Source organism: Capsicum annuum, chromosome 11 (genome assembly GCF_002878395.1).
Source record: "Capsicum annuum cultivar UCD-10X-F1 chromosome 11, UCD10Xv1.1, whole genome shotgun sequence".
Classification (NCBI taxonomy): domain Eukaryota; kingdom Viridiplantae; phylum Streptophyta; class Magnoliopsida; order Solanales; family Solanaceae; genus Capsicum; species Capsicum annuum.
In genome coordinates, this window is record NC_061121.1 from 256,079 (window position 1) to 266,767 (window position 10,689).

The 10,689-nt window shown below is 34.4% G+C and overlaps 2 protein-coding genes across 3 annotated transcripts; one reads left to right on the plus strand and one right to left on the minus strand.

Annotated features, from left to right (window-relative positions):
• Nucleotides 1-2,049: 2,049 nt before the first annotated feature.
• Nucleotides 2,050-6,776, plus strand: LOC107847953 (nudix hydrolase 25). Its single transcript, XM_016692571.2, has 6 exons — nt 2,050-2,701; nt 4,252-4,302; nt 4,602-4,694; nt 4,872-4,966; nt 6,256-6,367; nt 6,453-6,776. Exons 1-6 carry the CDS (start codon nt 2,636-2,638, stop codon nt 6,555-6,557), a joined length of 522 nt encoding a protein of 173 aa, XP_016548057.1. The 5' UTR covers nt 2,050-2,635; the 3' UTR covers nt 6,558-6,776.
• A 393-nt stretch (nt 6,777-7,169) lies between these two features.
• On the minus strand, nt 7,170-10,134 carry LOC107847954 (60S ribosomal protein L31). 2 transcript variants are annotated; one of them, XM_016692572.2, is made up of 3 exons: nt 10,001-10,134; nt 9,809-9,911; nt 7,170-7,655 (listed from the first exon to the last, which is right to left on the minus strand). In XM_016692572.2, the coding sequence occupies exons 2-3, from the start codon at nt 9,889-9,891 to the stop codon at nt 7,376-7,378; spliced, it is 363 nt and encodes a 120-aa protein (XP_016548058.2). In that variant the 5' UTR covers nt 9,892-9,911; nt 10,001-10,134; the 3' UTR covers nt 7,170-7,375. The 2 variants fall into 2 exon arrangements, with proteins under 2 accessions (XP_016548058.2, XP_047255228.1); XM_047399272.1 differs by lacking the exon at nt 10,001-10,134 and having other exon boundaries at nt 9,809-9,980.
• Nucleotides 10,135-10,689: the final 555 nt, after the last annotated feature.

A 10,689-nucleotide genomic window follows, 5' to 3' on the forward strand; every position in this document is an offset into this window, starting at 1 on the left:
GAAAAGAGAGCAGTTAAAAAGCTTTGAGTCACTAATCAAGTTTGCCCAAAATATTGAATTTTCATTTTTAAGTGGACTTGTGAGGTATCCACATTCTATGCACGGCCCAATACAGTGGCTATGAATTTTCTTTAATGCAACTTATACAAGTACAACAGGAGTATGTATAACTATTTCTTTTTCTGTTGAACCTAAATTTTAAATGTGAAAAAGCAAAGATAAGTCTCTCTGTTATGTTTTTTGTGCTTGGACTATCTCACATATCGTTTAAAACTATTCAAAGCTAATTTTTTTAATTTCTTTATTTAAAATGGAACATCAACTTTTACAATCTTAAAAAAGTCAGTTAACAAACAGAAACCTAAGTTTGATATTTAAACATTCAATTGGCTCAATTCAGTCTATGCAAAGTGTTTTGCATGGTATCAATGTGTAACTGACGTGGCTTTTATTACACGTGGTGAACCTTACATCATGAAAGCGGTATTATACTTCACAAGGTGGTATTAAATTCATTCCGAACCAGAATAATTAAGGGGTTAATATATACGCTGCTCTCGTAAAATTAAAGTTGACTTATCTAAACAACGTAACTTTAGGGAGCAATCTGTATGTCTTTTCCAAAATTATCTTCTAAAACACATGCATGTATTACAAAAGAAGAGGGCTAGTAATGAAACATGAAAAAGTAGTACAAAATCTTCATATAATCCAATTTAGACACACAAAAGTTTAAATTAAAAGTTAGAATAATTTTTTAAATAAAGCTAAATAAAATTATGATAAATTTAAAGAGCTACTTATTTATTCAGTCTTTATTATTACACCAACTTTTTTTTCAACATCGTAAGATCATCTACTAAAAAAGGACGATCAAATTTATGATAAAAGAGTAATTTAAATTGACTTTTACATAATATGAAAGAGTTAGGGGGAAAAGTGATTATATAAGTGGACTTTTACCCCTCTAATTATGCATTGAATTAAGTTACTACTCATCCCATATGCTATTTATATTTGATTATAAAAATGACAAGTTGCTTTTTAATTGATTCCTTACCTAATGTCAAAACTAAAAAGTAGGGTGTGGATATTAAGGTTATATTCTTTTCTCTATTTATGAAAAAGAAAATATAATAATGACAAATCCACCTGAAGATGATGCCATTCCCATTATTAGATTCTTTTTTCCACTTAATTCCCAAAAAAGTCAACCCTCCCTTTTCCCCTCCACTAATTATTTTTTTTGTTTGTACTCTTTTTTGTCCCTTTCCTTTTGTTATGAGGACACTTTTTTTCCAAGAAATAAAAAATAAAAAAAATTACTTTTGTTTTTTTCAACTCCTCTTTTTTCAATTATAATCAACGTGAACAGTAACTCATTGACATTCATCTCTGACATATAAATGAAACAATTACAATTAAAAGGATGAATTGTCAATGAAACGTTGCATGCGTTGATTACGATTGATTGAAAAGGGGTTTAGAGACAAGAAAAGAAAAACAATTCTAATTTCTAATAGTTAGGAAAAAATATAAAACAGCTTAATCACTCCGAAATCATCTTTATGTATACGCTATTCAAATTATAAAAATTTACGTATAAAATTTGACAAGAAAAGATAAAAAGAAAAAAAGTAGTATACCAACCTAACCCTATTGGACAAATGCAAGGTCTACAAATTTTTGTACTATCATTTTTTCTTTATGATTATACACGTGGTGTCAACTTTAAATATAATATATATTTATCGATTTGAGATAAAAATTGTTGGAATAATTTTTATTTTGAAGAACTTATACACACTTCAATAAATAGGAACTCTTATGTTATTAGTTCCCACTCTACTTTTAAATTCCTTTATTCCAGCAGAGATAACATGGGGTTGGGTCCATACCCCGTGGGACATATTAAAAATATATCATTGATACGAGCTAAGTAATTTAAACTCATAAAAAAAAAAAAGGAAAATAATTTACACAGCAGTAAAATAAATAGTATATTGATTATGAAATATAAGGACAAGAAATTTAAGTACACAAGGAGTCGAAATAACAACAACAAACAAAACAGACTATTTTTGAGATTTTTCATATTTATTTTATATCACATTATTTCTTTACTACATTCAAAATGATTGACACTTTTGTATAGTAGAAAACTTTAACTTTCACTAATATTTTTGTTTTGTTCTCAACCCCTTTTCTTTTTTCATTTCTATCTGAACAACACTATTGCTACTATACTAATGAAATGCCAAAATCAATTTATTTTTCTTATCGATGTTTAATATTTATATTAGATGAACTAATTATATGGTATAATGAATGAGATTGTTATGTTTTTAACTAAAAATATGCTGATGTAGAGTTTGGATATAAAAATTTTGATGAAAAGAAAGCTAAATTAGTCGAATTTTCATGAAAAAAAAGAAAAAAAGAAAGGAAGTCCGTCATGATCACCTCATTCCTTCCACTAAATGCATAAACACTTTATTAAAAATAGGAGTTGTACAGATTTTGACTTTTTATCATAACAACATTGCAGCTCTTTCTGATAGTGATCTTCTTTTTCTTTTTTCTCTCTCTCTCAAACTTCTCAGTTCTGACTTTGTTGAAGAAACATTACACAAGAATGGAGAATCTTCCTTGTGGTTATCGTCCCAACGTAGGAATTTGTCTCATCAATTATGATAATTTGGTATGTACTAATAATTCAATTCTTTTACTACTACAAATAATATATATAGCCTAAACCTGCAAGTACTTCACAACTTTTCTTTTCTTTTTTTTTTTGTGTGTGTTTGATGTTGAGTCTTGACTATATAGCTTTCTCATCAATTAGCGGGTTGTGTGTTTTAAAGTCTTTTTGTTCTTTTGTCATGTGATGGTTTTTCTGCAGCTTGGATCTGAGCAACAGTTATGGAGTTTCTAAAATTAATATTTGATGTTTACAAGTTTATTATATAATCATATATGTGACTGTTGCTAGTACTAAAAAATGCATCAAAAGGGTAATAAATTGAGATTCCTTAGTTAGTTGGGTTATTGGAGATATTTATGTTTGTTTAATGAATAAAAACAGTGACTATCCTTTGAGTTAATCTCTATCTATCTCCAATTTCTGAAAAACAAAAAGACTTCTTTTTTAAGAGATGCTAAATATGAGGATTTTTTACTTGAATTTTAGTATATGGTAGATTTACCCTTCTAATTTGTCAAATAGGAGAAACTTTAGCCCTTCAGCTGACAGAGTGATAACCCTTGAGTTAGAAACAAAGGACTAAAACTAGAACAAATCCAAAACATACAGGAGGAAGAAAATTGTGTGGCCTCGTGGTCAATGAACTGGGTTGAGAACCACGAGGCTTCATGTTTAAATCCAAGCAAAGTCAAATAATATTATGTGATTTCTTCCGTTTTGACCTAGTCTTGGTGGACAGAGGTCACGGTTATTTGATACTTGTTGCTGGTGGGAGGTGAAACATATCGGGGAAGAGCGGATGGAAAGAGAAGGCCTTTGTCCTATCTGCTTCTTCCTCTTCCCAGGAATGAAGAATTTTCATTAAAAAAATGATTTTTGTTTATAGATTTACCATGGAATAGTTGAAGGCTCGGACACCACGGTTATAAGAAAAAATAAAGGAACACACACATCACAGTATGTTAAGTTGAGCTAGAACGTTTTTAGACTGAAGTCGATTGTGGTTTAAATCTTGTTTGTAATCTGGAATGAGAAAAGATGGGGAACGGAGCAGCTCAATTGAAGGAATCAATAATGAGGAGCAGAAAAAAAAAATAAAAAAATCCTCCGATTGTCATTGTGTTGTTGTTCCATAAAACAAAGTTAATTCCAAATAGCAGAAAAACAGTATATCTCAGGCTATAAAGTAGTTAAGTTTTAAAGGGAATGACTTTGCAACTATAGAGTGTATATGTTACATTTTCACCTCATACAGTTCCCAACTAATGACATTTTCAAAATTTTGATGTACTTATGATTTTCTCTCCTTAAGACAGTTCCGTGTTGGTTAATTTTTCAAGTATCGGATGAATTTTGTTTTCACTTGATCAGATATTTCATGTTATAGCTTCCTTCTTTTCCGTCTCCATTTACATCCAATACACGTAATCATAAATTAGATAATTACTTTCACTTATATTTTGAACAATGAATAATGTTAAATGGTATCTTTAATAAATGTAAGTATGTAACAACTGCGCTCTTACCTGGTTTTGATGCAATTGCAGGTCTTTGTGGCTTCCAGATTGAATGTACCCGGAGCATGGCAAATGCCACAGGTAACATTATTATTTAATGTATTTTCTACTTTTAACACCTGATTGATTTATTCACTGTAGAAAGTGGCTCGCCACCGTCTTTTCTACCAATAGAGTTATATTCTAGCCTTGATTAGATATACAAGGATACGGTGTATTAAATTTTGAAAGCCGGAGGTTCAGGATACGGAGTGTACCAATAGAGTTATATCAATTGCGTGTATTTGTTAAAACTAAGTTGTGGCACCAAGTTGCCAAGTATTTTAGAAATCTAACAAACTGATATCTTGTGGTAATTAATTTGATTTTTGCTGGATTAGGGGGGCATTGAAGACGGAGAAGACCCTAAATCTGCTGCCATCAGGGAATTGCGGGAGGAAACTGGAATAACATCAGCTGAAATAATTGCAGAGGTCCGTTTACTGTGAAAAGTTTTCATTGATTAGATATATATGTCTAGATTTTATCACGTTAAATATTAATCACCCTCTAGTCCCAAAGCATTTATCCAGCAAGAAACATGAAACCTTGGCGTTCAAAAGCTCAAAAGATCAAATCATTTATTTATAATGGCTGTTTCGTATTGTCAGGTTCCACAATGGTTGACCTATGACTTCCCACCAGCCGTAAAGGCCAAAGTAAACCGTCTTTGGGGAGGAGAATGGCATGGACAGGCACAGAAATGGTAGGTATCCTATGATTTTCTTGATATAATTGTGCTTTATTCTTTTAAAGCAAAATATATCTCCAAAAAGAAGTGTGTTTCTCCATTAAAAAGTTTTTCTGGAACTTCTAATTCCAAAAATAGAGCTCAGTGGCACATTTTGTCCATAAAAAACCGCCTTTTTCTGTGAGGAACGTCCTTGTATGCGTGCATCATCAATTATTTCGCCTATGAAACAATGTTTCAAGTTGCTGCCCCAAGTCCTCTTCCATGTATCGGTTAAGCCTTATAAAAGTAGATAACATAGGTGGATCAGAAAATATATTGAGTTAAACTCATTATTCGTCACCAAAATTAAAATGTCCATCTAATCCTACTCTTTTCACTCTCTTTATTTGCTTATTCACATGCATTTGTGTAGATATTTATACTCATCCTCTTCCTTCACTGGAAAAAGATAGCGTTCTTCTGTTTTCCCTTAAGCTGTGGGCATTAGAAATATGAAATGATGACAACATATCTCATGTTGGGAGAAGTGGTCTTTTTTGGAATTCACCTACATCCGATGCGTCATTCTGTATTAATCATGCACCAAGATGGTATTAGGAAAATTTATCTTTTAAATTTACATCTTAGTCTATCCTCTATTGAATTATGTCAACCCAACTAATGAAGACTCATGGAGGGTGAGAGCAGTATATAGAACTTGAACCCACTTGCTTGGAGACTTATGTGGAGACTTGCTTGGAGCTTATGTGGGCAGTGGCTTGAGTCCAATACTTCCCGACTCCTCTATTCCCAGGAGCTAACTATGTTGCATCTACCCGGAAACGGGTACTTGTATTTGATAACAGTGTAGATATCCCATACGGGTACTTGCAGTCGAAGTACCCATACCCATGTCAGAACTCATTCGACACAAGTATGTCAAGTGGAGGGTCTTTGCAGCATAGGGAGCTAACAGTGTAATTACTTGTAGGTGTTAGTTATGGTAAATCAGAAACCTGCAATTAGTTCTACATTTCCCCTTCTGCTTTTGTGAAACGGAGACTCTGCATCAATTTCTTTCACACCATACCAACTACTCGAACTAATCAGCACGGATGCTGCTTTTTACTTGGTTATGTTTTGATTTATCCATCATTTGTACAATTGCAGTCGATAAGCTTTGTCTAGTGTTCAACCAAAATGACACATTTCTATTCTTGTGAATGCATAGTAGCTTTTCCGGAAACATTGAAGTTAACTATGATATACTTGTTTATAACATATAAAAAGGAGTTTTTTTTTTTTTTTTTTGTGGCTGGCAGGTTTCTTATGAGATTTAACAACGGGGAAAGTGAAATCAACTTAGCAACAGGTGAAGCAGAAGCAGAGTTCTCAGAGTGGAAGTGGGCAAGACCAGAAGAAGTAATTGAGCAGGTATTTCCTGGAGTGGCTAGCCAGTTTTAAACTTGATACATATTTATGTACGTCAAAGCACTAACTTGGTCCTAAACAATGACAGGCTGTAGACTACAAGAGGCCAACATATGAGGAAGTTGTTAGGAGTTTCCAGTCTTACCTCAATGATGGTAGCAAAGCTGCTAAATGTCAATCAACGAAATGGTGAATCTTGTGCTTGTTGTTTGCATATAAACCGACCTCATTCCTTACACAAGTTACTTGTTATTGGGATTCAGAACTTCTTTAGGCTCCTTGTACATGAACTTGTCTGCTAAGATATGCAAATATAGGTTGGTCATTTGATTGTAATAAGAAGCTTCCAAAATGTTAATTGATTTTCTAAAAAAGTAGATATCTAGTAGCCAAACTACAATTCTTACAGCTACAAGACCAATGTCTAGCAACCAAGCTAAGTTCCTTTGTGCAATGATCGAGTTGAGCAAAGAAGTTAATTTTGTCGTTCATGACCAGTTCGTTTTAACTCTAGTTGGGTGGTTGGATGTCTGGACTTTAGTCACCATAACTTTTACAAATCTTTCCAAGGCTTACTAGCTGGCACAAGCACCCAACATTTAACCCATGTAGACACTACCATATAAAGCACAACCAAAGCCTAGTGCAACAACAACAACATACCCAGTATATTCCCATCAAGTGGGAGTAAGGGGAGGGTAAATGTACAGAGTCCATACCACTACATGAGAGATAGAGAGGTTGTTTTCGATAGACCCCGACTCAAAATAAAACAATTTGGACAAGGAACAGCAAAAGAAATAGATACAATAGAAATCAACAATATCCAATAATACCGTAAGCAAGATACACCAAGTAAAATCTAGAAATCAGCAAAAATACTTTCATGGTCATACACCGCAGATAAGTGGATCTTGTATGCCCAAGGCACACAATCTAATAGTCCAAGAATAAATGAAGTTCCCAAACAAAATTGATCATTCTCAAACAAATCATGTATCTATTGATAGCTTAATCTTCATCCTCAATGACCTTGGTGCCAAGCCCCTTCAATCCCTCTGGTGGGATCTCTGTTACAGTAACCAATGAGTAGAGCTCCTCCTTTGCATCTTCGTCATCATTCCTTTTGCGAGCAACACGAACTCTGACCCTCCTTGGGACACTTCGGATTCCCCTGCTCCAGATGTGCTTGTTCAACTTCACGTCCACTCTGACATCCTTTGTGCCCATTGCTTTCATAGCAAACTTCCGGATCTCCTTGATGGCTGTGGGAGCCTTCTTCTTGAATGTGCTGTTACCAAAGCATTGCATTCTAACGTTAGACCACTACTCAGCATGGAGCAGCATACATGCTAAAATGGAATGTCTCTGTTAACAGTACCACCAAGCCAAAAGGAAATCTCAACAAACCTCCCCCACCAAAAGATAAAGCTAATAATCCTGGTCTAGGATACCGAAATGTTTAGTTGTACTCAAATAGGTCATAATTTCACATAAGAGCATCGAGCGATTCATTTGAAAAAAAAAACAGCACACATCATATTAATAATGAGGACGCCAAAAACATTATGAAAATAATGATAGTTTGATCAATTAGCAACACAAAAATCAGTTACAACACACAACAACTGAAATTATTAAAAGCATAGCAAGAACATGAAATATCTGAACGGTCTCTATTCCACAAATTCCAGTCGGCCAAAATATTAAAGTGATAAATTAAGCTTGGCCTAAGTGATTTTGGTGAAATATAGTTATGAAGCATGCCAACATTCTTTTCCTTAACCTAACAGCACCTTGAATAAAATGGGTATTTCTTTACTTACTATTCCGCTTTTCTTTTTACACTAGTTCACAATTTCGCCACTGTCCACACATTTTTAGCAAACTTCACTCATGCACAAACTAACCTGTTATCATAGTTGTCGAGCATGGAACTTAAATGACGTGAAAAAAGACGAAGTTGATCAAAATAATAAATTTTTTTATGACTTCCATTGATGGACCAGGCCTTAACGGCCATTAAAGTCAGTGGAGCAATATATCGCACTAATTCAGTTAAAAGAATTGTTTACATTAGGAAATTAATTCAGTTACCTACAACAAAAACAACATGTCCAGTGTATTCCCACAAGGTGGGGAATTAATTCAGTTAACTAATAACCAAATAGCACACTAAATATTAAGTGCACTATATTGAATGTGGAACCGCTGAAAAAGAAGACGGTGATGGACTTTTTAGGAGTTATAATGCTTTAACGGCCGTTAAGGCCCGTTCCGTCAATGGAAGTCACATCCGTCGATGGAAGTCATAAAGAGCACTAAATTAGTAGTGCTATAGGCAGTTTTCATAAACTTTTTTTGTCCATTATTTTGGTCAACTTGGTCTTTTTTTACATCATTTAGGTTCAGCGCTCATATTTGTCGAATGAGCAAAAGGAAGCAGCTAGTCATATCCTAGAAATCCAAAAGCAGCCATACTATCAAGCACTTACATAACAAGCATAAAAGATAAGCAAGCAGCAGATAACTGATTGTAAATGAACGAAATAGCGAGGACCAAATTTTCTTCAGATAGTCACAAAATTGATAAAAGTAATTAGTTCTATTGAATATATACTCCAACCCGACTCTTTTCAAACAAAAGATATGTTTTTTGGTACAATACAATACTGTTACCAAAGCATTGCATTCTGCAAATATACTAAGACGGAGTATCTCTGTTAACAGTTCCACCAAGCCAAAAGGAAATATCGACAGACTAACCTTACCCACCAAAAACTAAAGCTAATAATCCCGGTCTAGGATACCGAAATGTATAGTTGTACTCAAAAAAGGTCATAACTTCACGGAAGAGAACAACGAGGGATACATCAACAAAACTACAAAGGACACATCACAGTAACAATGAGAACACCAAAAACACTACGAAAATAACAATAGTTCGATCAATTAGCTACAAAAAATCACTCACAACACATGACAAATGAAATTATTATAACCTAAGTTGAGTGAACTCTTCACTTACGATGCCGCACCTGTGTCGAATTGTCCAAAAATACATTGTTTTTGGGGAATCCGACACGCACCCGGCACACGACATAGATTATAACCATAGCAATAATATGAAACATCTGAACAGACTTCATTCCAGAAATTCCAATTGGCCAAAATATTAAAGTGATAAATTAAGGTTGTAGAATAGTAATGAAGCATTTCAACATTCTTTTCCTAACAGCACCTTGAATAAAATGCCACTGTTGAGCAAAATCTCAGTCAGTCATGCTAGTTTGCAAATGCCCTAAAGGAAACAGTTAACCAAGCAGCAGGTAACTAAAGTTCCACTTCAGATAGTAGTCATAAAATTGACAAAAGTAATCAGCTTTATTGAACTAAAAAAATGGTAGTGTTAAGGAGAAAATAGATAGCTAGATATAGATATACCATCCATGCAAGCGCTTGTGGAGATTGATGGTGTACTCCCTGGTAACCACTTCCTCTTTTCTTCCTTTCCTTTTTTCCGACATTTTGCTACTTTTACACTTTGCTGCAACACAAACAATACAATTCCTCAACTACTATTTGAACGGAAGGAAGGAAGGAAGAAAGAAAGGGAGAGCAGTAAAGGCAACTTACTAGGGTTTCTTCAGGAGGAGGATGAGACCGGCCCACAATGCAACGCAAGCTTCTTCTATTTTGTAGGGAGGCTCTACACTCTAGCTGGGCCGGCCTACTTTAGCTCCTCATATGATTTGGGCTTTCTCGGCCCACACACACAATGATCCATATGGCTTCGCTATCTCTCCATATTAAACTTTGATACAAGACTATATTATTCCCTACGTCTGTTTTTACCTGTCCAGTATTCACGCGAAACGCTACTTAAGGAACGATAATAGATGAAGTTATGAGGTGACTTAAAGTTAATAATATGGGTAAAATAGAAATTTCAACAATAACATACAATGTAAAATCCCACAAGTGAGGTCTGGAGAGGGTGAAATATATGCAGACCTTACCACTACCTCAAAGAGGTAAAGAGGTTGTTTTCGGAAGACCATCGATTTAAGTGTAGCAAATCCAGGATAAAGAAGAGGAAAACAGTGAAGAAAATATGACAACTAATCAGCCACAAAATAGTGCGATAATGAAGCATAATGGACAACAATAATGATAGATATCTACAGCTAAACCCTAAGCGACCAGATTGTGGCGCACGATGATACTCCTACCTGACTAACCTTCTACTCTAATATGCATCCTTATATCCCCTATTTAAGGTCATGTCCTCCGTAACCTAAATATACGTCATGTCCTATCGAATC

What these genes read in the sequence shown, in the direction of transcription:
- LOC107847953 (XM_016692571.2), top strand. Translation starts at nt 2,636, where the DNA reads ATGGAGAATCTTCCTTGTGGTTATCGTCCCAACGTAGGAATTTGTCTC. An exon ending in GAGCATGGCAAATGCCACAG is followed by an intron (nt 4,303 to 4,601) that starts GTAACATTATTA and finishes TTGCTGGATTAG; the next exon opens with GGGGGCATTGAAGACGGAGA. An exon ending in CAGCTGAAATAATTGCAGAG is followed by an intron (nt 4,695 to 4,871) that starts GTCCGTTTACTG and finishes TCGTATTGTCAG; the next exon opens with GTTCCACAATGGTTGACCTA.
- LOC107847954 (XM_016692572.2), bottom strand. Translation starts at nt 9,891, where the DNA reads ATGTCGGAAAAAAGGAAAGGAAGAAAAGAGGAAGTGGTTACCAGGGAG. An exon ending in CACAAGCGCTTGCATGGATG is followed by an intron (nt 7,656 to 9,808) that starts GTATATCTATAT and finishes CTTTGGTAACAG; the next exon opens with CACATTCAAGAAGAAGGCTC.